The sequence below is a fragment of the Anopheles coustani genome, chromosome 2 (assembly GCF_943734705.1).
Source record: "Anopheles coustani chromosome 2, idAnoCousDA_361_x.2, whole genome shotgun sequence".
In the NCBI taxonomy this organism is placed as follows: Eukaryota; Metazoa; Arthropoda; class Insecta; order Diptera; family Culicidae; genus Anopheles; species Anopheles coustani.
Genome location: NC_071289.1, coordinates 11,517,488 through 11,542,964, shown reverse-complemented (window position 1 = coordinate 11,542,964; position 25,477 = coordinate 11,517,488). Strand labels below are relative to the sequence as shown.

Here is a 25,477-nt window from a genome sequence, read left to right as displayed (position 1 = left end):
TTATGTGAGAAGAACAAACGGGCGGGCTGCGCTGAGCCGGAAGGATACACAAGGCGGGCGTTCGGCAGGCAAACCGAATCCGCAGTGCGAACAAGCGGGACGGCGACATCGGGCTCTGGCTCTGGCACTGGCTCGCTGGCTGGCTGGCTGGCTGTATGTGATGTTGATCCCGGAAGAGGTTCATCTTCTGAATGAACGGATAGCAGAGACATTCAGAAAGGGCGACAACGTTCGGGAACCCAGTGTCCGAGTGCGTCCAGGCGGTTTCCTGGTGTAGTGCACATTAGTGGTCTCCGCTTTAAACCCAACACGGAGTGCACACAGTGCGGTGCGAACCCCGTCTTCAAGTGCTAAACAACGGAAAGAAGACAACAACAAAGCACCCCACAAGCGCAACATAAACTCTCCGTGTTTCGCTGTTTGCTGACCCTTTCGGTTCTGCAATTTCCTAACGGTCATTTTCAGACTAGCTTGCGTTCGTTCGGTCGCGCATCGCGTTTGTCTTTGTTTAGATAAAGAGGAAGCTCATCTGAATCCGCCGCAAAAATGATGGTCTACCCAGAAGAGCCTATCTGGTCGATTCCTCACATTCCAGCACTGTACGATGACGGTGACTATGGTGGTAAGCGTAGATCGAGCTGAATATTAATTTTACTTTGCGTTACCAACTTATGCAACATGCTGATTCAATTTTCTTATTCTACTGCCATCGAGATAGTGTTTAACAAATATTCTTCACGCTCCGTTTAATTTTTCTCTCCCTCACAGTAAACGTCGTAGAAGCACTGCAAGAGTTCTGGCAAATGAAAGCTGCACGGGGTGCTGACCTGAAGAATGGTGCCCTAGTGATATACGAATCCATTCCGTCTACAAGCCAGCCGTACGTGTGCTACGTCACCCTGCCCGGTGGAAGCTGTTTCGGAAGTTTTCAGGTACCGGTTGGGCTCTTTGAAAATGCAACATTTCTTTGGTTTTGCTAACATTGGCCATGTTTTTGTTTCTCTTTCTCGTCGTTTGTAGAACTGCCCCACGAAAGCAGAAGCTCGGCGAAGCTCCGCCAAGATAGCTTTAATGAATTCGGTATTCAACGAACATCCTTCCCGCCGCATCAGCGATGATTTCATCGAGAAAGCTGTCACCGAAGCGCGAGCCTCCTTCAAGGGTGACCAGAACCAGGAGGATGATGGCCCCGATACCGGCATAGGAGCCTTTAGGTACAGCTTGATCAAGTCCCCAAAAGCCATAGGCGTTTTCGCTAACCTCACCCTCGCCCTTTACAGATTTATGCTGGAGACCAACAAAGGCCGCACCATGCTGGAGTTCCAGGAGCTGATGACCGTCTTCCAGCTGCTGCACTGGAACGGTTCCCTGAAGGCGATGCGCGAACGGCAATGCTCCCGCCAGGAGGTGGTCGCGCACTACTCCAACCGATCTCTGGACGACGAGATGCGTCAGCAGATGGCGCTCGACTGGATCGAGCGGGAGCACGAGAATCCGGGACTGCTCAGCCGGGAGCTGGCTATAGCCGAGAGAGAACTAGAGACTGCCCGTTTGGCGGGACGGGAACTGCGGTTCCCAAAGGAGAAAAAGGACATCCTGCAAATGGCGCACAATCAGCTCACCGGTGGCAGCAATATCAACAGTTGAACGGGCGCCCCCTCTCCCAGCGCAGCTCGAACAGCCTCCCTCTCCCACGATTCCCGCGCATACCGGCCGGTCGCATTGAAACGCAGCAAACTTATTTTTTATTATAATATTTTTTTTGTTAGGAATTTGTTTATTTTTATGATTACGACTAGCATCGTCCCGGGCGGGATGTGCAGCTTGGCTTGGCTGCTGTTGACTTGTCCTTTCGAATGCGAACGAAGCGTACTAGCTTCTGAGCAAAACAAACGAACAAACATGCTTCTTACCTATTCCGCTACGTAAACACGATTTGTTACGATTGCTTTCAATTGCGTTGATTGTTTCGGATTGCAAAATTAATTTATGTACATTAAACTCGTTGGAGCTTTTGGGTTTCGCAAGCTCGTCGAACCGATCTGTCTCTCAAAATAAGCATAAATATTGAGGGAACTTGCTGCATTCCATTTTTCGCAAATTACAAATTAAAGCATTGCCCCTTCTAAACCGACCTCTTTCTTAACTACGCCGAGTGACTCAAAATTTCCTACTTTTAACTTGTATTGTACGCAACCAAGAATGGACTGCGTTGCTTGTGGCACGAACAACACAAAGTACTAAGTAAGCACAGGCTTTGTATCGGACTCACATGATTGCATTATGCTATGATGCTTTTAGACAACTTTCAGTTTGTTATCCGACAGGCGTACTCTTTTGGAAAATGTTGATGTTGATGGCGCTGATGAAGGTAGCAAAAACAAAAAATGTGATTTTTAAATTCAAAAAAACATAGGTAAAGTGCAAACGCAAAATTTATTATTATTTTTTTTTAATTTCGTCGTGAAGCTATTTATTTAAAAAGCGGTTTTATTTACATCTAACATCGACTAAGCTAGGTAAAGGAAAATTTTATTGTAGCGTTACGAGCAAAAAGCAAAACAAAAAAGCAAACAAAGCAAAAACTTTCGGCCAAATTTTAATGTTAATGTTGAATGGAACGTAAGTTGATTTGGACAGTTTGGGTGGAATCGAACAAACACAAAAACAAACTAACGAACAAACGAACAAAACAACAAACAAACAAACAAACAAACAAACAAACAAACAAACAAACAAACAAACATACAAAAAAAACAAACAAACAAACACACAAACAAAAAAACCAACAGACAAACAAACACGCAAATAAACATACAAACGAACGAACAAACAAACAAACAAACAAGCGAATGGACGAACAAATCTAAACGAAGAAATTGTGATTCTTATGTTTAACTAAATTTAATTATATATTTTTAATGCATAAAAGCATATCAATCGAATCGATACAAACTAAAGTAATAAAATAAAAAAAATGAAACTAACCTAGACTAACGTAGACAAATACAAGAGATTTTGTGCTTGTTTCTCATTTGGTTTGGCAGTTACAAAAGGACAGACACTAGCAACAACTTCACCAAGCACACGGAAAAGGCACATTGTACGCCAGTTTCTTTCAACGCAAAACACAACTCTTAAAACTCTATTGATTTATAAATAATAATTTTAGGTATTTCTTTTACATCACAGTTTAGATGTCAATTCCGAACATTGTTTTTAAAAGTCAGGATAATATCTCTATGTAATAACGAATACTTATCACGCCTAGGATACACATCCACAAGTACCCCCGTTACATATTTTCTATACAAACGGATTGTAAAAACAAACTCTATGTGACGTGACAAATAAATGGTTTTTAATAATAAAATAGACAGTGCCTTTCATTGTTTTCCCTTTTTACCGCACATTCCTCGGAACTGATTGAACATGGTTTTGCACACTCCGATCAATGTCAACGCGGTCGTAATGGATGTGAAGGCGATCAGCATATTTTTATGCTGCAGCGACACCATCCGGGAGGAGTACTCCAATGCCAATGATGTCATTCCTACCACCGAAAGTGCGACCCGGGTAAGTAAGGTACAAGAAATCAAACAATCCATCGAGCTCCGTTTCCAATACTCACCGATAACGAACGCGACAATGCCGGTCAAATAATGGCACATCTTCACGTAGATCGGCTTGATGATGTGCTTTATCTTGACAGTGTACAGCGCGGCCACGCCGTTCAGAAACGATAGGCCGATAAAAATCAACGAAACGAGCCCTACGACACGGTTCAGATGGTTGAGCATGATAAAACTTCCCTAGTTTGCTAGGGAGTAATCCACCTACCGGTAATGGCATGATCCGACCGGAAATGTCGACGTCCGGCGTCTTCCTTCAGGTAGATTTCGATGACAATGCCGGAAAAGATACCAGCACAACCGATTGCTTGCAGAATCCAGTGTAAACGTCGCTTCGCGACCGTAGAGTAACGATCTGTCCAACCGTTAGCCGAGTAGAGGGTGAGCAGAGATTCTGCCATGAAAAATTGATACTAAAATCGAAGGTTAATTAGTCCAATGGTTTGGGGGTTGCTCCAACACTCCAGCTTACCCCGACGGCACAAAGAAATATGTGCCATGTGAAGAGGTTGCCAAACCCCCGAGCGTACGAGTAGTAGGATAGGTAGAACGTAACATATCCTATCAGCATATGGTTAATGGTGTTGAAGCACGTCTCCAGATGGTGCACCACCTTTTCCCGGCCTTGTTCTTTCGTGTCCAATGGGTCCATTCTGCGGGAGGTACTAGGAGGCGTCCTTACTCACCTCAAAACCACAAAACCAACTGGTACATTTCGCTTCTCCCAGACCGGCTTTTTATAATCCCAACGGTGGCGTGCAGTTAACTATCTCCACTGATAAGCTGACGTGTTGTACGAAGCGTTCGTCATTATCAGTGCACCTTCGGAAACTGTTCAAGATTTGGAGACATGCAGCAAGCGTCGGGTTGTTTACCGAATTGGAAAGAAAGTCTTCATAATACTCTCCTCAAACTCCGTTTCACAGCTTGCAATTAAAATAAAATGTTTTGTAATTCGTTGCGATCAACATTCGAAGGCCAGCGACGTTCTTTAATTGCAACTCTGTTGCAAAGGCCTTCCCGAACTCATACAAGGCCAACCGGCGTTCGTTGACGGCACTGTCTATCGTTTTAATTACAAAACCTCGAACAAAAACAAGAACGCCGCCCTTGCGACGACCGAAAACCCGCCCCAACCCTTGGGAATGTTCCAGGGCTGCACAAAGGCACACACTATTATTCCGGCTGTGGGAAACTTTTGGAAGCTTTATTTTGCATCTGATTGCAATAAAATTCAATCAACACTAACCCAATTTCGTTCCTAGCTCGAGAACGTTCTTTGTTGAGAAGCCACTGGACACAACACCGTGGCCATTAAATGGGTACTTTTAGGTACTGGCTTTACCTCCATCTTCTGCTTCACCGTCGTCCAGCGATCTTTCGTTTTTCCTCAAATGTGCCCGTGATGAGTTCCGATGAGGAAAGAAAAAAAAGAAAAGAATAAACAAATCGTTTCATCCGTTTTTCTGACAGAAAACGTAAAAGTGCCGACATTTGTCATTTCTCCACATCGACGTTTTCGCTCGGGCGGTTCGTACATTTAATTTTAATTATCTACAGCTGCGAATGCTCAGCATTGCGCTGCATTTTGATGCATGTTCAGAAATGGTGGCGCAGAAATTAAGGCAGGAGGCTCAATAGAACGTATGCCGAGGAAGCTGACAAACTACGGAGGAAGTCCATGCTCAGATAGCGGTTTTTAGTATCCTTTATTTTCTCACAAACAAGTGAAATAAGAAAACGTATAAAGATAAATAAACGATTCTCTTGAAACACGCTTCTATTTGTAGAAGAAAATCAGAAAGGAAACAAATGTTATAAAAGTCACGTTCTAAAAACTGTAAAAAAAAAAGTTGAATGACAATGTTGTAGCATCCGGCCTATAGCCTGACATGCGTAATTCTGATGAACTAGTATAATACGTTCATTTCTGTGCTTTGCTGTATAGAAGGTTATTTGATTTCAAAAATAGAATTTAGGTGACTTAACATTGTTCCAGCTTTCTTTACACACATAATTGTTTTATAACAGCAAATGGCTGAAAACATTCCTCAGCATTATTACTTAAGTTATTTTTAAATTGATCTCCTTGTTAGCCTCCTTTCCCCCCATGCTCAACATAGCTTGCTCAAGCAAGTGCCGGCATTTAGCCGGCCAAAGCAACTGCACATACTTTTACAGCAGCCGGTAAGTAATCTCCAAACCGATGCACCATGTTCATCATCTTCTATCACTGTTTCCCTCTTGCGCCATCATTCGCCCGTTGCTTCATTCTTCCAACGGGGAGCCCCAATCATCGGCCTTCCTTTTGACGCATCCGAGCGGGGGAACCGGGTACCCGGGGGGTGGGTGCCGACCGGGAACGCAAGAATTTCCCGCTCTACCAAGAAACAAGCGTTTGACGAAAAAAGTCTTTCTCGTAATTTAAAATTTTAATTTTTATTCCGTACATTTTCGGGCCGTATTCTTGTGCCGGCGCTGGCCATCCGGTTTTGGGCCGATGCGATGCGAGCGTTGTGGGCCACAACGGAGTGGAACGCACCAACGGTGACCGGTGGCAGCCAATTTGGTCCGTGTCCGAGATGCGACCCTTCTGGTTGCTGGTGGTGGTTTGTGTCATTTTGCTCAAATAAATAAATGTATCGCGTTTAATTACGGACGAGGTCGTGTCCCTAAGCACCCGAGCCTCCCGTGGCCGAACCCGAAGGGATCTCAATCGTCGCCAAAATTGCCAATTTCGTCAACGAGTTTGCGAACTCCACCGGACACACCGGCCCACATCCTTATACAGCGCGTGTACAAGTGTAAAACGACCCGAACCCGACGCTACGCGCACAATTTGTGAACTCGGCCCTCGGTATGCCTTCGCCAAGATGCACTTCTTGCGCATCCGGCCGGGAGTACGTGACCAAAGCGGGTCGACCGGTGCGTTGTCCGGGCGAAGTTTTTCGTACCCCTTCGACCTTCCCGAACACAAACCGCCAGCAGGAACAGCAGGAGGCTGTCCCTGGCTCCTTATACGACCCACCCGACACTCGAAAAACAATCCCAAACACTTCGTCAACCTTAAAAAGCGACCGTTGCGCCGCCACCATCGCCACCGCCCTGTGCCGCGGTAGAATTTCCGTTGAAGGATCGGTGGGAAAAGCCATCATTATTATTGGATGAAAAGCTCATTAACACATTTCAAGTTTTTTCCACCGAGGCCGGTCAATGGAAGCGTTCGGATCTTTTCACCACTGAATCTTGCCCAAGCTCCTGCCCCCTGTTTCACCCCCACCCCACCGGGAATCACGAAGAACGTTCTCCGTGTGGAATACTTAATGCATCATTTGGTGAAAAAGGCAACTTTTTGCCTCCCTTGCGCAAACCAGTGAACGTTTTAGGAAAAATGCTCTCAAAACGCATTTCAGGACGCCGAATTGAGCAATCCTGTCACGCACCTCGGCCAGAGTTCAGCTACCTTATAACAGTAAACCGCCTTACAACTGGGGTGGAAAAACTTAAACCTTTCTCTTAATGAATATTCATGTTGGGTTTCGTGTTTTTTTTTCACTAGATATTTTATTGCATATTTTAGTTTACACAGAATTGTAAAATCAATATTTGCACAATTTTTACGCATAATGTATTTTAAGTAGAGCTAGATCATACATTTTATCCAATTCGTTTTGCAACAGATGTTGATAGAGCTCAAAACGACGTTATGCAATGATCAATACGACAGGTATTTTAAAATGTGGTACATATACATTCTGTTTCACCTTTTTTTTTGTAAATTTTTCATTCATAACAGAATAATACTTTTAAAAGAGAAAAAATCGAAATATTCGTGTACAAAATAATATGTTTATTTTTTACAAGACCAATCAAGGCCTTACTATTAGTTTTTCCGAAGTTTATTGAGTGTAGCTTGCGAGGCGAAGCAAAAAACTTCCCTTTTTGGTGTGTACGCGGTGGAATACAATTTCATAGTCACTTGCCAACTGTATCCATCAAGAGGAAAGCTTGTGAAAAAGGTTAAATCAAATGCTGAATCCTTAAAATGGTACAAGGCCTTGGTGAGATAAAGATCGAACAAAAAAGTGGTAAAATCAACCATTAGAAATCAAAAATCGTTGGCGAAAGATCGGGACTTACCGGTTGTATGGGACATTTCACCGTCGGTTGAATACTACGTACGAAGGGGGTCCAAAAAGAATTTGTATCGGTCAAAAACGAACACACTCTTGGAATGTGAACCGCATTGTACCGTTGACAATTTTGCAAATCGCTTGTGCAACGGTAGGCAATGAGCGTTAGCTGAAAGATTGTGAAAGAAGAAGGAGTTAACTCATATTCTCAAATATTACTCGAATTTTAACGTTCACACCTCCAACGGCGCTCTTATCTGCTGTACAACAGTAAAGTTGCCGTAGAATCGAACCACGTTGTTTTTGGATGTGAAGTTCAGCGGGGCAGCAAACTTAACTAAAAACGTATCGGTTTTATTGGTCTTGCACGTCGTTGCCTTCTCTATGACGAGCTCTTTATTACGCTGTAATGGGACGGCTTAATTTCATTAAAAGTATTCAAATCGAAATTATTACTTTTCTCACCCTGCCCAATGCGTTAACTGTGAGGCAACAGAACGGCAGCAGAAATAATAAAGATACGAACGCAAAATTCACAGACATTACTGAAACGAAATGGACCGCGGACTGACTTCAAATGCAAAAATACAGATGCTGTTAAACGCTACTATCTGAATTCAGTAATGATTTAGATAATGGTTTGATTACGGTACAATTAAGCTATAAGAGTATCTAATTTAATTTCAAGGCTCATTACCTGTCCTAATTGTTTGTTCGCGTCAAAAAACAGATTTTGTTGCAAATTCGCTCCATCAAAAGCTTACGTTGTTATCTGATCAATACTTATCACATTTCAGGTGCAATCAGATATGGCTTTAATAGTTTGTTGATTCTGTTTTTAATAATAATAAGTTTTGATTTTTTCCATCAAGCACGAAGAAGAAGGGAAGAAATATCTATACAATTTGTATAAAAAATATTTTATTTACTTTTTCATTTTATTTTTATTTTACCCTTAACTGTTACAATCCCACGATAGTAACTATGACGTGACAACAATTTCACAAATATTTAAAACACTGTTTTACGATTTTCCTTCAGTGGAAGATGGTGGATGCTCCAATACAGTGTCTATAAGCCCAAGCGATTGTGCCTCTTCTGGATTAAGGAATGTATCTCGCTCCATTTTAGAGTACAACAGATCGTAGGAAGATTTTGTGTGTTTCGCATAAATCTCCGTCAACTGTTTCTTCAGCTTCAGAATCTCTTCCGCCTGTATCTGGATATCTGTTGCTTGTCCCTGTGCCCCACCGGAAGGCTGATGGATCATAATACGCGCGTTCGGTAGAGAATGACGCATTCCTGGGGCCCCAGCGGCCAACAGTAACGATCCCATCGAACACGCCTGTCCCACACACCAGGTTGCCACGGGAGGCTTCACGTACTGCATGGTATCGTAGATTGCCAACCCGGCGGTTACACTACCTCCCGGAGAGTTGATGTACATATGGATCGGTTTCGTCCCGTTTTCTGACTGGAGAAACAAAAGCTGTGCCACTATCAGCGAGCTCAAATCGTCGTGGATAGGCCCCATTAGGCAAATGATACGTTCCTTCAGCAGTCGGGAAAAAATATCATAGGCTCGTTCGCCGCGACCGGTTTGCTCGACCACGATTGGCACTAGGTTCAGGAGGGTTTTCTTCGTCGTGTGCAGATTTCGCTGAAAGCAAAGAATCAGATTCGTGTCAACATAGAGCTAAATTATTCGAGCAATTATAACTTACCACGTTCGACAGCATCGGGACTAAGGACTTTAGTTTCAACATATTTGTCTTTATTTTGCAATATGCTCTGCGACGATTGCAACAAACTAGATGTAAACAAAATTTCGTAATCAACTTCGTCAGCCGATTTTGACGTTTACATTTATGTAAAGTTTTGACATTTACAAACATTTTGGAGAGATGGGTGTACCGTTCCTGTTTGAACAATTTGACCAAAATCACTAGCTGTAAAATATTGACACAAATTTCGTTATCCGCTGTGGGCCTTATTTTCACTTATAATTTATATTTCAAGTTATTTTAAATTGTTTGAAATGCGTGCATAGGTCAATACGCTTCAAAAAATATTTTTTTCACCAGCCAACTGGTTCCTCCTCCATCTGGGTTCGGAGTTGTGATGATTCTTGGATCAAGAACTTGGGTCGGGTTCATTTTGATGAGCCCCTCACTAGTTTTCCATCAAAAGGAGAAGAGCTCGCATCGTGTTTTTCGTGATCTTTGAAAACAGAACAATATTTACCGTGATCGTGATAAATACAGTTCCACAGAAGAATAATTACGTTTCAATGGTGTTCGCGTAGTTAAAGTGAACGAAAATGATCGAATGCGAGCAACCCAACATCACCGATACCTCGGTAAGGGCTTCCGTACCAATGAGTCAATGCGTGTTGACTACCCCATGTTGACTTGTCTAATTATGGTCATGTTTTGTGCCACTATTCCCTTCCCGTTAGGTGATAGATCACGAAGAGTTTCTTGATCGTATCAAGAAAACCCTCTACTACGGCTCGTCCAAGGGGCGATGCACCAAAATAAGCCGCCCGCTGGCGGACTACGCCGCCGATGTGTTTTCCGAAACGCATCGCGGTCATTCCCTCAGTCGACTGAACTTTGCGACTGTGGGCAATCTTTCCGTGCAACCGTGCTCACTCATTCTGGCGATGATCTATCTCGATCGCTTGAACGCTACCGATCCGACCTTTGTTCGTCGTGTAACGCCGTCTGAATTATTTATAGTCTCGATGGTAAGTGCATAGTTTCCGTGTAAGTGGCGTAGCTGATAAGCGCCGTCTCTTCTCTCGATCAATCGAACCCGGATGAAAGTAGGTTTCCTACGGTTATCGAGCGATCATGCTTCACTGCGCAGAAAGATAGTTGTTCGCAATTTTCTCTTTCCGTTTCGAAGCTTACTTTCATCGATGGGAAACCAATTCGTGACTGGCGCTTTCTCTTACTTTTCACTCTACAATTTTAGATGGTGTCCACGAAGTTCTACTGTGGTTACGATGAGGATATTTATTTAAGTGCCTGGGCAGAGTCTGGAAACATGACACCCGATCAAATGAAAGCATTAGAACTGGAATTCTTAGACGCAATGGTATGTATCCTGGAATTAATTGCTTCGTTATGCTTTTTATTAATTTATCTCCCTTTTTTGGATTAGAATTGGAATGCTTATGTTTCCAAGCATGATTTCTTTGAAAAATTGAAGTCTGTGGAGAAGGTGCTAGCCAAAAGACAAGGTCTAACGCGCGGCTGGTTAACTTACACCGAGTTGATCAACTTTTTACCGTCTTTTGCAATGGCCAAACAGTTGATACATTACAGCACAGTCCTTGCTCTGAGCTACACGGCCAGCGTAATGACCATTGCGGGAGCCTTCCTCTTAGCTAGCAATCTCCATCTGCCCGGTAACCTTCTCTACCGTACCGGAACAACACCTGTCGACAGCAGCAACCTTCAAAGTGGCACCGCACTATCAAACACTTCGCACCCGGATGGAATCACCTCGACGACGGTCGACGGTGCCGGAACTATCGGTGAAGCACTCACACAACAAACCGAAGACTGTACCTTGGAAGGACCGCACATTTGCACGCCGCAAATGCACGCGATTAATGCAACTCTAAAAGACTGTGACGTAGCGTTCGCCCCTGGACAGCGGCGGCGGGAGCTAGTCTACGAAAAATGGCACGGTACAAACCAACGGCAGGTCAAATTCTTCTCCCCCTATCGGTACCCGAACATTCGCTTCATCTACGATTCGACGGGAGGCAGCAAGTTTGTGTCGCAGGTTGATTTCCTTCGTTCGGACGACGAACCTAGCGACGGTCATGAGAACGCAAAGCATGAGGAATCGAACGTGCTTGCAACAGAAGGCGCCGGATCTCAAAATTGCTCCTACGAATGCTTCATTCCACTTATGATTGGTAGCAGCAGCAACCAATGGTGCGTCGATGATGACGACGAGACTTACGATGGCATATACAAACACTACAAGAGAACTTTCGAGATGTTCAGCTCGCTTTTAAAGTTTTTGTAACAAGACAAACCCTACATCATTACCTGCAGTAGCTAGCGTGTAACTAACATTCTAAAAATGTTTCGTTTAAAGGAACACAACAGTAACCATTACCTTACTTAAAACAGTATATTTGATTCGATCGAACATGCTTCAAGTTTTTTTTTCCCATTGAGCTATACAAAGTATGATAAAACTTAAATTATATACAATTCCGAACACAGTAACCCGTTTTTTTGAAACGAAAATTATACAAGTTAACATTAGGTGAGCTTATGTTTTTTTCTCCACCATATCAGTTAAAGAATTTGTTCAATAAAGTTGTTTATTCGCTATTTAAAACATGAAACCATTCGTCGAGTTAAACAAAAACCATTGTTTCCCAAGCCTAACAAACCCGAAATGATATATAGGTAAATAGAATAATGTTGATAACTTTCGGATGCATTTATTGTAGAAACCCTAAATTAAACCCATTCCAAGTTGTGGTAAGATAATGGATTAGTTTTTATTTGTTTCATGTCAGTATGTCTGGCTATTGCTGATCATTTTTATTCCGCAAGTTTGCGAATGAGGATCGTCGCTCCGAATCCGAAGCGTCTACCCATTTACTGTTTACGTCTATTTGTATTTTTTTCCTTTTGATTTGAGCAGTTTTATTTTTATTAGTTTATGTATTGCGCGCTTTCCTCGTGGTTTATCAAGTGGAAGAACTACTCAGCATTTCACAGTTGGTGCATTCAATGTTCCACGTTGCGATCGCCTCGAAATGCGTCCATTTAATCTCATCGCCATTAGGGCGTTTGTTCATTCCGTTCTATTCTATGTGCATCTTGCATGAGTGTATTTGTAGATGAGTCTTCAACATGAACAGCGTGTTATCAATATAATCCACTACGCTAATTTGCTAATATTATACTTTAATGCATTAATGCTACCTTGCTTTGATGTTTAATTCGTTTCGTATCTATATATCCATTCTTGAGAGTATGAGTAACGTGAAAGACGATGTAGGACAGTGTCTAGGTATGGTTTTTTTTCTAGAAAATTGACATTGTCGCGATGTTACGAATGTTTGCTTGGAGTTTTTTGTTTGTCTTCTCGCGGAAGCGCGGCTTAAATCGGCTAACTACATGGACTCTAAAGGTTCTGATCACCAGTCGGAAGGTTGGTAGAAAAATAGTTTTACATCATTCGTTTGGCTCTCTCTTCGCTTCGCTAATGTGTGCTCCGTGTCCTCACGATGATGATGATGAGGCCAGCTTTCCAGCTCCATCCTATCTTACATCCTTCTTCAAGTCCATTTACGTTGGGTAAGGCCAGGGTAGGTTTAAGTAATAGAGATTTCGGTCAAGAATATTATTGTGCTTAAAATGGAGGGACTTTAGACACGCCATCGCCACCGGCACACCGACCGACTGACGCTCCCAGGGGGGAAAGGCGAGGGTATGGAAGAGTTTTAAAGAGTTAAATATGCCACGGTCCCAAGAGTTCACGATTCAGAAAGACAATGGGAAGGATGCGGATTATCGCGCTCTTCAGACGATGGCGGTCACAAAGGGCTTGTGCCGTATTACGTTTATCCTTATCCGATGGAAATATCGCTATACACAACAATGTCGAACGGTAAATTAATACTGCACACCAATACGCCACCCACCGCCCATTCTGGACTGAGATGGGTAACTTTACTGTTATCAGGATAAGCAAGAAAGAAAGAAAGCGGCAGAGAATATCGATGAGGTTATCATCATCCACAATATCAAGAAGCATTCGCCAGGACTGCTGGCTCCATTAGAAACAGGTGAACAATGAAGAATTCATCCCACTGGAAGCAGCGGGGCGTATGAGTTTTTATTTGTTGTTTATCATTACTTTTAAATTCTTTTACGTCTATCAAGTATGAGATATTGGTCTCTGATTTCCCGGAAAGCTATACCGATGGTTTCAATAATTCTAATCGATTAAAATATTCCTGCATTTTTTCTTACTCATTTTCAACATGGACCCAATTACAACTTCCTTCCACTCTGCTTGTTCAAGATCATCAAAATGGTACTGGTTTTTTTTACTTCGTCTTCTTCTTCTGTGTCGCAATTAGTGAATCTTCAACCAAACAAAGCCTGGAATTGCCGGAAGCGCAACTTACAAGGATAAGTACTCGAACTAAAACTCGCGTTTGAATGGAAAATTCTTCATGGTGTCATTAAACCGCTGCGACGATTCCTATTGCTATGCGAATTGACTGAACGGTCGTACTAGCTACATGATACCAAGCGTATTTAAGTGTAATACTCGGTACCCGGGAACCCGCTACAAGGGCCGTCATTGTCTACAACTAGCAGAATTGCTACTACAGGAATATCAACAGAACAGAACGTGTTCCATAAAACGTCTAGTTTTACTAGCGCTTCTAAAGTGAGGTAACGATACTATGATCAATTAGCGTTTAACATGCGGGTTTTTTGTGCACGCGTAAATAACAGATTCGCAGAAAAATCTAACAATTATTTAACAGAAAAAGAAAACACTTCGATGAAGCCATCGTATTAGATACTCTCCGCAAGGTAGGATGCGTTCCTATTGACGCAACCGTTTGCGAAACGGAAATAAATAGCAGCACCTTCCGCGCACACACACGCATATGCACACATTCGGTGGCAAATCAATAACTAATGTACAGCTCGTTAGCGTAGCGCGGAATTCGATCCGATGGTTCCGCGAAATGGTGGAAATCGAAAATCGACTACGACCGGAGATAATATTTACACACAGTCGAAAACGCATTCCTTCCAAACACGTTCGTTATCGCATTGATGATGTCGGTTTGGTTTCGACAGCGTTTTCTGCCATGCGAGATGGTAACCTAGCAACCGTGTGCGGTCGCTCTGTATATCATATCATCATCATTCATTCGCTATAGGTAAACGCTTCCAACTCCTTACACAACCCGGGCCTCTGCTGTAGTCAGTGTGTTCACACTCAATTCTCGTAAAATATAAATCGCTTCGGAGGAAGGATCCGCCTAATTTAAATTTCGTCGCTCGTTTGACTTGCTCGACGAGTCGGTTCGGGTCGGTAGGATTTATGTTGAGCCTACCTAAATTGACCTAAACCGCATCGCTACCACACACCCACACACACACACAGACAGGCGCGCATCGGAACAGCCTCCTACGATGGTACGGTGGTACGGGATTCCGCCGCTCACGGGGATACCAATTTTTCGGCAACATTAGCAGCATCCGTCGGTTCCTTATCCTTAGCCTTCGCCTTGTCCTTGCTCTTCTCCTTATCCTTGTCCTCCTTCATGAATAATAAAGGGCACATTCCCAGCAGGCAGCCGATCGTAATGCCAAGCACTCGACCCTAGGAATACGTGTTGCGTGCGTGCGTGCGATGATGAGAAAAGTAAACAGAAAGACGTTAGCGCAAGGGATGCGATGCTTTCTTGAGACGGTGCTCAAATGTTTATTCTGTTATCACAACAGTGTTGCTGAACAACTCCGCCCCTATGCAGGTATTAAGGAACGGGGACACGTCATAGAATTGCAAAACGTGCGTTTGGAGGCAACGGTAAAAAGGTTTCGAGGATCGACGTTTTAAGAGACCACCCACGTCTCACGGGATTATTTCCGGGAGGTAAATAGAGCGTGGATGAATCTCATCAATCTTACCCGCAGACGTACAGAAAAGAAACGAAAATATTCAATCGACTGCTTACCAAATTGGCCGCCCTCCGGCTAGCCTTCATCTCGAGCTGTATCGGGGACATCTTCGGTGGCTTTACGCCGCTCATCTCCGCGAGCTTCTCCACGTAGAACGCCGAACCGATGCCGATTACGTCGCTGATGGTGTTGCCCAGCGCTGCGGCCGCCATGGTCGATATGCACATAAATAACCCGAGCGTATGCTCAATGTAGTCACCCTGGGTGGAAAAGGAAAGCGTGTTAGACGTGAGCATACATGAAGCATAAGCGACGGGACGGTCATTTATTTGCGGCTGGTTTGTTATTTATGGAAAAAGAAAAGTTATCCGCACACACATCGTTTATGCACAAGAATAACGCACGCTGTTATCGCCACTTACCGCGATGATCATGGTGAAGTTGTCCAGAAAACCGAACCCGATGAAAGGCAACGCGTTCACTAGGCCCACTGGGAGGAAGGGGAAAAGAAAAGGTACATGAAAGCGGAATAATGTCTGTTTTTTTACCCCCCCCCCCCCCACAAACATGTCACAGATCCGTCCGAAGTTAAAGTTTTGATAGGAGAGTGCGTGAAAATTCGTCACAGTGTGTAAATATAGAGACAGAAACCCAAACGACGGTTTGTTGACTGATATTGACCCGAAAACAACGGGCGGGGAGGAAAAAAGTTGTTTGTTGTCCCTTGCCCGCTGAAGCGAAAGTTTGCCCTAAGCAGACCCTTATCATCGCATTCCGACGATGCCGAGGAAATGTTGTTGGACAATTTTCGGTCAACCCAACCCATCGTGAAAAACACAAACGAAAACTCATTCGAGTGTCAATGTTGGGAGGGATTCTTTGCACAAAGCACTTCTCCCCAACTTGAAAAATTTAAACGAAAACATAATTCCGGCCCAGCGCCAAACCAAACTGGGTGGGTTTTGTTCGAACCCCGGAAACGTAATGTCCCTCCGCAACACGTTCCTCAAACGGAAATGTCCATCCCAAATGCCAAGGTTCAATTCATCAATTAGCAAATAATGTCGTTGATTTACGTGCCTCGAGTAGGAATCTGTATCCAACGAGGCGCACGAAGCGCTAATATACGTCATTAAAAACTTTCAACCAACACTTTCCACCGTTCGTGCGAGAGATTGGAAAAACTTATAAATGCTCCGAGCAGATCTCGTTAGAAAGGAGGACAACGAACACAACTTTTGCCCACCTGCTTTTTCCCGACCGAACCGACATGGAGAAAAGCGGGGGGGGGGGGGGGGGGGGGAGGAGGTCGTTGTCAGGTCGGTCGGAGCGGTCTCGGTCGCGCATCGGCGTTTTCCACCCGCGTTGCAAATAGAAGTTGGCCTAATCCCAACGTGATAATTGCTCATAAGTCTTCTTGCGCCACACCTTATACTGCTCGATATTTCTTAATTTTATATTCCCTTTCAATCCCACATTTAGTCATAAAGTAAAGCCCCGCTAGGATTGTGTTTCTTGTGGTTGGAAGAAAAAGAAAGGAAGACATCCAAAACGGTTTTCCCTGACCAGCTTCTTGTCGGTGGTTGGTGGGTAATAAAAGGGCACCGAAAATTTGTCTGTGTGTGTGTGCAAACACAAATATGCAAACATTTGCGGCCGGAAATTGCCTTCCCCGGGACGGTTTGGGTGGTGAAAATGGAAAACGTTAAATCTAGATGGATCCCTTTGGCCTTTACCTTTGGGGTCGGCGACTGATTTCCGGATAAAGCAACAGGGTGGTTTTAACAAGGCACAGTAGACAAAAAAAAGAATAAGGTGGTAACTAACCCGCCAAAGGAAAGTTTCCTCGGTTTTCCATGGATTGCGGTAAGATGTTTCTTCGCCCGCAGGCGCCACGGGAAAAGAACCGGGAACAAAGGGACACCCAGCCCAGTTGGTTTAACCTCTGGCCGCACCCGTTCACCCTTTTGCCAAAGATGCCGGCGCGTAACAAAGCAAGATAAATACAACATAAATTGTTGGTTCAGAGCGAGCGGAGAAACCTCGAAAACGAAGAACGGAAAATGTTTCCTTCTTGGAAAACCGGTACACGCGCCCGTGCCCGCTCGCCCTTTAGAGGGATGGATGGATCGATTGTGTGCTGAACTGACCGTCCAACTCAATTTATCTTGTGCAATTCCTTTGCGATAAAGTTTTACATTTAATCTGGCTCGCTCGCTGGCTGGGCCGGGCTTGGATACACACGGGGTAGAAACATTTGTTTGCGAGCTCTTCAAAGTTTTTCCTAGTGTAAAGATTCCCTAGAGGAGATGGAACACTGTGTTTGTGTGTGTGATGGACCAAGGGGCATCATGCAGCCCAGCAGTACTTGCAAAAGTTTAAAGAAGGATTTTAAAGCTTGCCAACACTCACAACAGGCGGAATTCAATTCCGATCTGATTTTCCTAAGTCCTCCAGGGGGAAAACCCCGTCGTTCAACGGTTAAATTAACCATCAATCAACGCTTCAATTAACACGAAAGTTTACGTTACCATCTCCCATCGGTACCATTCGGAAGTCATTCTTTCCGCCATCCGGCCGGTAGTTAGGTTCACAAAATTACTCCATCTTTACGCTTCACCTAACGAACAGGATGCTCCAACAGTTAGTCCCCCCGGGGATGGGGGGAGTACCAAAGAGAGTATCCATTCTAGTGAGGCCGCTATATGCCACACACATCTGAGGCCAGTAATACGTCAAGCGAAACAACTCTTTTCATTTTCCCTTTTTTTTTCCCCTGCTGCATCCACATGACACGGCGCCAGGGATTTCAGTTTTTATGCACACACACACACACACACACATACACAGGCTTTTACTCTGACCATTTTTTTATACCTTCCTTTCTGTTCCGCTCACTTGGCAGTTGAAGTGGAAAGCGGTTTTCACCGTAAGCTTTAGGTTCTAGAACACAGGCGCCCGAGAGAAGACTCACCGGTTGAATCAGGCTCGTAAAAATAAAGCCCACCCCCTCCCCAATCCTTCTCACACACACACACACACACACAGGACACACACTGACACACTTGTGTCGCTTCCCAAGCATAGGTGAAAAAGATTGCCTTTTGAGTGGTTCCTACCTAGTAGCTCAACAAATACGGCCCCGACACACGCCAGCATGACAGTGCGACCTTAAATTGCTGCAAATATATAAACTGTCGGGTGCTGGGAGTAGGAAAAAAAAGGCTCATTCGAATGAGCCAACCCCAACCTGGGGAAACGAGGGAAGAGACTGTAAAAAAAAATACTAAACGAAACAAAAATCCGACAAAAGTGAACTCCTTTCGACGGGTTGTGCACGAATGAAAGAAAGGCTTCGAAAACAGAAAGCCACACGTGGGAGGCCTGGTGGGAGGCTCTATTCAATTTCGTTTGCCATGAGTCACGACAGGAAAGCGCGCTTTTTGCGGACATATTTTACGGTTAGAAAATTGGTGACAACCGATTGGGTAGAAACCAAATGCAAATAAAGGTAGCACAATGGTTGAACTATGGTCTTTATTTGCTGTGTTATTCGAAAACGGAAAATTCACAAGTTGATTTACATAATAATAATATAATTTTTGGTGGCTTTCCTTTCCATTCAACATGAGTGTTTTTGATATATCTTCCTTTTTCCTCATGGAAACTTAAACTTGAACAGATATTCTTCAGAACAATAAAAAACGATCCTTTCGACCAAAAGGATATTGTCGGGCAAATGAAAGGAAAATTCTATAGAATGGGAAATGCGAAGAAGTGACATCGAGAAGCAATTGTTCTGGAGGCTGTCAGTTCCAAACGGACATGATGAATGTTCCCTTCTGGTCTTATTCTACGTGACCTCGAGTGAAATTTGTACAGAAACCCGTACCACGGAGAAAATCTAATCCAGCATTCAAAGCCCGTGATTTATTAAAAATTGAATCTTGAAATTTGTAGTTTGTTTTTATGAATGCGACAAGATTGAAAGTGTCTAACTATATCGTGCCTTTTTAATAGTTTTGTAGCTTTTTGATATAAAAACTATGGAAAATGTGATTCATCACAAGAGTATGTTGTCGAGTACCTTTTTAATTTAAATTGCTAATAGACGTGTTATAAAACAATGATATTAAAACAACAATTTAGTTATAAAAAAGACAACATCAAACAAATGGCGTAACGAGAAATATTATTTGCAATAAAGTACGTTAATGTGTAATAAAAATACAGCTTCAAGTATATCTCGAGGTGTGGCCCTGCGTTCAAGGCTGTTAAAACATATTTCCTGGTGCGATAACCTTCCATTTTGAACGACACCAACACTCCACTCCCCTGGATTATTCGTGAACATTTTTTTCCTGTATCCAGTTTAACGTGTCATGCGATTCGCTTCGGCATCTGTTATAATTTTTGCTACGCCCGCATTAACTCCCATGTCCACTTGCCTCGGTTACCCACCGCACGTGAGGCACCATGCGCCTCCATCGAGGCGTAAGGAAAATACAAAAATCGTAAAAGAAACGCACACAAACTTTATACCCAATCAAACGCGTGTGAATACTTACATTTCATGAGGTCCGATGTTACTGGTGGTGGCACTGTCTCGGCTGTGGGGGTGTAAATTGCGAAAGGAAAATTATGGCGATTAATTCAAAACCGACGAGGTACCGGAGAGTCACACATTTTATTTATTTTCCCTTCCACCAAATGTTCACATGCAGACAAATTCATTCCAACACTTAATAAGATAATCATTCATCCACCTACAGATAAAAGGAATGGAATTCTCATTTTACATTATCCGATCCGGAAAGGAAAAGAAGCAAGCAAGATGGAAGAAATGGAAACAAACACTACGAGCTAGAAGAAGTGCCTTTAGCGGAGGAGCGAAACGGAGCAAGAGATAAACAGCTAGAGGTTGGAGGGAGAATTAAATTCATGCCATGCATAATTTAACATCAAATACCAGGGTGGCACACAGGAATAGAATAGCACAAAAGCATGAAATTAAATTACTCCAGACCAGACGGTGGGTTATTCGATGCGTTTCAAAGCGCCCAAAGCGATACAGCGCGCCGCTGCTCCAAGTGGACAGTCCGTTTCTAATTCCGTTCTCCCGTGCAGCAGAAGTAGCCCTACTTTACGTGCCCACGCGAAAGCCCAAACGAAGTGGAACGTTATTGGAGTTTCGCACAAAGGCCATATCATCGGGATTCGCGTTCCTCAGCGTGCTTCCGATCGCCATCCAATGCCTCGTTTATGGGCAAACGTCGAACAACCGTGAACGTATCCTTCCAGCGACCATTATTATTGCAATGTGTTCGGGAAGTGAGCGGCATTACGGGGTCGGGTCGAAATTACATTCTATCACGAAAACAACAACCATTTTTCCTTTCCCCCCCAGGACCGGACGAGAGGACGAATGGCGAAAAAGCAACAAGCAAACGGTTGTGGGACTGTGGTAAGAAAACTCTTGCAATCAATACATAATTGGAGAGGAACAACAAGAAGGCATAAAATGTTAATTAGTATTGCTATCTTTTTGGGGCGCAAGCCTATCGCCAGGATCGACTTCGTGGCACTCGTGGGCATTCTATCCTTTTTTCTGGCGGAACGCGAAACGTTTGTGAACGGAGGATAAATCACCCATGCTCCGACTATGGCCGCTTCAGTACAACAAGGTTCAAGTTGATGCTTCTCAGATTGCACGCAGATGATTAATGGAAGATTGGTTAATTAGCTCCGTAGAGGGTAAGGGCATGCAGGTCTGTGATACATTCAAGTGAATTAGGGGCGACAGGACGTAAGCGAGCTATTCGGTTACGATGGGATTTATTTTAGTATCTTAAAGATTAAGTTTTAGGAGAGCAAGGTCAACAAACTAGCACGTTGATCCCTATCTGATGTAAAAATATTGCAATTTCTTAAAGCAGTTAACACAAGGCATTTGATCCTTGAAATAAATATGCGAAGAAAATATTGTTTTTGAACCTTTAATTGTTTCAAGGCCTTATGGAGAGCTTATGAAGAAACAGAAACCGCATGTACTTAAAATATTAACAAAATGCCAATTATGAAACAATCGACGCGCGAAATTACTTCATCATAATTAATCCGGATACGAAGCTGCCATTAAAATGGGGCTCGGGGCGCCACTTCCAGGCACGTGATAGGAGAATTTGGCACAGGCACCGTCGATATAATGCAAAATCAATATTTACACAACGAACACGAATCATACGGGGATACAACCTGGAATCAGGCCCCGGAGGGAGTTCCGGCAACTACGTCGATGTGGGTCAGTGTTTGCTAAAGTATATGCCTACGAACGTCATACACATCCATACTACATCACTTTCGTACAACCCCAACACGCACACACGAACATAGCACGCTTGCACAAACCTACCCAAACCGAGCTCTTGCCGGAGCCGTCTGCATTTTCTTTTCTGATATGTAACATGTTTCGTACGAAAGAGCATTAATTTACGGCGTGGCGGACTTGAGAGAAAATAAAATGAAAACGTATTTCAATTTGTAACTCGTGATGCCAATGGTAAGGACGGGAGGCAATTCCGATTTCGGACAATTTGAGGAGAAATAAATGATGAAAAACGTTATCCTCGTAAAGCTACGCTATATTCCTACTGCCGGGCAACACTAGCGAGAAAACCTAGGGAATTGTAGTACGTTAAGCCAGCTAGTAAGCCCATCGGATATTTCGGAACTTTTCATCCGTTTGCACTACTTACTTCATGCAGAATGAGGGATTATCAATGGCAATTGTTCATGACTGCACATTCACGCGACAAAAAGCAAATCGAAAAGAATTGGACAAGCTTATTTTTTCTTTAAAAAACTTTTCCCTCATTGCTTATCTTAATGCTTTTTTTCGAATAAAATGTATTTGATTTATAAAAAGTTTTCTATTCTAGCAAAGCAAGAATATAAAAGAAGTAATTTTCTTTGTTCGCCGAAAGTTTTAAATGCAAAATTACTCTACCGATATCGTCAAAAAATCCTAACAAATTTAATTCATTAAAAAACGACAATGAAAAAACGCATAAAGAAAAACTTTTTAAATGTTACCGAAACGAACCTGCTGTTAGTAATTAGTGGCTGTTATTTAATGGTAGCAATTAGTCGAATAACCAAACCAACTAGGAACGAAAGCATATAACTAACGGTCTGCCACTTCCCACGCCTGCGAATGCTAAACCAAAATAGGAAAAAGTAGGACAAACACAAACCAGTAAAAAAATAACATACACAAAGCATACCGAACTTTTTCTGCAGCCAATCTTCCGGCACCGCGCAGTAGGAACCGGTAGGATCTACATCTCCCAGGACGGGCTTTAGCTTTGCTGGACGACCGAATCTACTTCGCCATACGGTTGCAGCCAACTGCCCTATGTTGTAGGGGTAGGATTTTGAATATAGTAACAGCCATCTCTCATCCTGCTGTCGTTACGAAGCTTGCTTTATTAGTGTTTGGGGACCGGGCAACTAATGATGGCCAGGGGACGGACTACCGGATGCCGGATAGGCAAGCGGCACATAATATGCCAAACGTGATCACAACATTACACCTGGTTTCAGACCTGATTTTGCCGACCAACCGTTCAGAAAGGTGCAGTCTTGGACATGATTGGCTCTGCTTGGCGGCCGGCAAAGGGATTATGATTCATGCATGAGATTTTATTAGACCCTATTAGAATTCGGCAAGGGGATATGCAAATTTTGCTCTTGGCCATGGAGAATGATGGAGCAGGGATACATTTTCTTATACTTCGCAAATTACTCAGACATACTTTATCGTATAGTTTACTATCGAGCTGCTGAGTAAGCGTTTTTGAAATGCCAACACTATTGCGTCAAGTGTAACGTTTAACTATATCAAGGGTAATTTAAATATACAACATTATCAATGTCGACCTAAACCGCTGATAGCAGCTATTTGTTGTGAAGCTGTATAAATATACTTTCCTTTGCCTTAGTCACAACATTACAACAAATAGTTATGTTTTGTAAAACAATTGTGCAAAAAATAAATCAATTCAAAACCATTACAATTATCCTAAATTAGATAATTTTCATACACCTGGTTGCATAACCTGTTTGATAAAGCGCGATGGATTTGGCATTTATTTACACTGCTCTATGGCTACACCGGGAGGCAGGAGATGCCTTTTCGAAAGAAAGAATGGTCTAATGATACGATTTCGCTATAGAAAGCATTGCCAACATAAATAAAACGATCGATTATCGATAACATCTAAATTAAAATCACATCAATCGCGGAGGAGATAGTAAACTAGAAGAGTAGGCGACAGACAGTGCTTGATAGAGCGCAATATAAGAGATAGACAGTGGTAGAAGATCCTACATATTGGCAGATAACATTCTCCGGATACGAGAAATACGTGCAACTGCCGCAGAGACACGATTACTGTACGATTACGGTTTAGATAATGGAGGTTTCTGATAAGAGCGTGTGGCAACGGGTGTGAAGCAGCCCTCCGGCGGGTGGTACTGCGGTACTGTGGGGTAGGTATTGGCTGTGGGGTGTGATCATTGTACTGTTCTTTGGGGGCGTATCATGTTGCAGGTGAAGTGTTGCTGACTGACATTGAATTGAGTTGGTATCTTGTACGAGATTGATTACATCATTCAACCGGCGGTGGTACTGCAGTGGCCGAGGATTTACTACGAATCGGTCGGGTTCCGTTCGCACCTTATTAAGGTTCGAGCGTGTCATGAAATTTTGTGACCATCATCATGCTGCCCGTATTTATCGACGCCTGCAGTAATTCACCGCGCTCGAATGCTAGGAGGGTGTAGTAGATGACGGAAAGGCAGAACTTGTTGCTTGTAGGCCAATTTCCTGGCGGCGTAATCGAGTAATTCGGCACGTCCTACGCGAGCTCGCTGAGCGTGCCAATTGAACGCGCCTTTTGTTTACATTCCATCTTCAACCGCGACGGTTATGTGGTTGCAAATTGCGCGAAACCAAAAGACGCGTTCTATTTTTGGCCTAGCTGCCCATAAAGCAAGCGAAATTCTGGCCTTCCCGTACATCCCTCTGTCAGTTGTTTGAAATGCGAGTAGTAGTTGTAGTAGGCACATCGATATTTCAGCAAAAGAAAGGATAGAGTAGACACTGCGGACGTTGCGCTGAAGTGTTAAATTTCACCTTCAAACTTCGCCTTCACTTTGTTGGACTCGAACTGCTTCAAGGTGTTCATAAGCAATTCTCTTTCATCCTCGTTTAACCTGTACACCAGATCGTGCAGCTGTTCCCGGGTGAGCGTTGATGCTGCCTGCGTGTATCCCCGCGAAGGTTCTAGCCTCGGGACGAGGTTCGTGGTGCGGTTACGTCCGAGGATGGAAGCACCCCATGGGCCGTCCTGCTTGGAGGACGGATGTGGACGAACGTACGCTGTGGCCGGGCTGCAGTATGCAGCACTGGATCCCCCACGTATCCGGTGACTGAACCGCGGCGGTAACACCAGGCTGGAGGGGTTGGCTTTCGCGCACTGTGACATCATGCTGGTTACGCGCACAAGACACGACACATTGGCACTCATTGTTGTGGCCTCTTGGTTCCTGATGATGCAAACGCGAAGAACGGGTTGGGTGGTCTTGCACCACGGAATCGCACGTTATCACTAAACTCGTCGAGGAATGGACTTCGTCGGAGCGTTGGTCCGCTTTTCCCACCGTTGACAGGGACAACAACACGCTTTCCACGACGATCTCTTTGTCGCGCACGTGCACTTTTCGCGTTCGCTCGTTCGTTCGCTAGAATACGCAACTTCCACCCACAACAGCCCGGGTCAGAGGAAAAGCGTATCGGAGTTTCGTCACCGACGCACAACTCGTACCGTCTTGAACGAGATCAAAACACTCAATGCGCTAGAGATGCGAGCTGCATGGATCACGACTCATCGTTCCATAAGAAGTTGGAACTTACTCCGGGAGCGGGTGTAGTTTTGACATTCAATCGCTCCAGGAG

The 25,477-nt window shown here is 43.8% G+C and overlaps 6 protein-coding genes across 6 annotated transcripts; 2 read left to right on the top strand and 4 right to left on the bottom strand.

The window, feature by feature from the left end:
* Positions 1 to 549: 549 nt before the first annotated feature.
* LOC131265177 (protein limb expression 1 homolog) lies at positions 550 to 1,647 on the top strand. Its single transcript, XM_058267439.1, has 4 exons — positions 550 to 622; positions 769 to 932; positions 1,021 to 1,214; positions 1,281 to 1,647. Exons 1-4 carry the CDS (start codon positions 550 to 552, stop codon positions 1,645 to 1,647), a joined length of 798 nt encoding a protein of 265 aa, XP_058123422.1.
* A 1,739-nt stretch (positions 1,648 to 3,386) lies between these two features.
* On the bottom strand, positions 3,387 to 4,284 carry LOC131262252 (uncharacterized). The gene is made up of 4 exons (XM_058264216.1): positions 4,105 to 4,284; positions 3,841 to 4,045; positions 3,632 to 3,772; positions 3,387 to 3,553 (listed from the first exon to the last, which is right to left on the bottom strand). The coding sequence occupies exons 1-4, from the start codon at positions 4,282 to 4,284 to the stop codon at positions 3,387 to 3,389; spliced, it is 693 nt and encodes a 230-aa protein (XP_058120199.1).
* A 3,231-nt stretch (positions 4,285 to 7,515) lies between these two features.
* Positions 7,516 to 8,308, bottom strand: LOC131262246 (uncharacterized). Its single transcript, XM_058264210.1, has 4 exons — positions 8,231 to 8,308; positions 8,005 to 8,169; positions 7,773 to 7,934; positions 7,516 to 7,689 (listed from the first exon to the last, which is right to left on the bottom strand). The coding sequence occupies exons 1-4, from the start codon at positions 8,306 to 8,308 to the stop codon at positions 7,516 to 7,518; spliced, it is 579 nt and encodes a 192-aa protein (XP_058120193.1).
* A 382-nt stretch (positions 8,309 to 8,690) lies between these two features.
* On the bottom strand, positions 8,691 to 9,606 carry LOC131263354 (ATP-dependent Clp protease proteolytic subunit, mitochondrial). The gene is made up of 2 exons (XM_058265541.1): positions 9,490 to 9,606; positions 8,691 to 9,425 (listed from the first exon to the last, which is right to left on the bottom strand). Exons 1-2 carry the CDS (start codon positions 9,529 to 9,531, stop codon positions 8,790 to 8,792), a joined length of 678 nt encoding a protein of 225 aa, XP_058121524.1. The 5' UTR covers positions 9,532 to 9,606; the 3' UTR covers positions 8,691 to 8,789.
* Positions 9,607 to 9,958: 352 nt separating this feature from the next.
* LOC131263092 (uncharacterized) lies at positions 9,959 to 12,134 on the top strand. Its single transcript, XM_058265239.1, has 4 exons — positions 9,959 to 10,124; positions 10,224 to 10,514; positions 10,745 to 10,867; positions 10,934 to 12,134. The coding sequence occupies exons 1-4, from the start codon at positions 10,086 to 10,088 to the stop codon at positions 11,810 to 11,812; spliced, it is 1,332 nt and encodes a 443-aa protein (XP_058121222.1). The 5' UTR covers positions 9,959 to 10,085; the 3' UTR covers positions 11,813 to 12,134.
* A 150-nt stretch (positions 12,135 to 12,284) lies between these two features.
* Positions 12,285 to 25,325, bottom strand: LOC131267447 (transmembrane protein 65). The gene is made up of 6 exons (XM_058270328.1): positions 24,656 to 25,325; positions 22,743 to 22,871; positions 20,028 to 20,069; positions 15,882 to 15,949; positions 15,516 to 15,719; positions 12,285 to 15,160 (listed from the first exon to the last, which is right to left on the bottom strand). The coding sequence occupies exons 1-6, from the start codon at positions 25,047 to 25,049 to the stop codon at positions 14,999 to 15,001; spliced, it is 999 nt and encodes a 332-aa protein (XP_058126311.1). The 5' UTR covers positions 25,050 to 25,325; the 3' UTR covers positions 12,285 to 14,998.
* Positions 25,326 to 25,477: the final 152 nt, after the last annotated feature.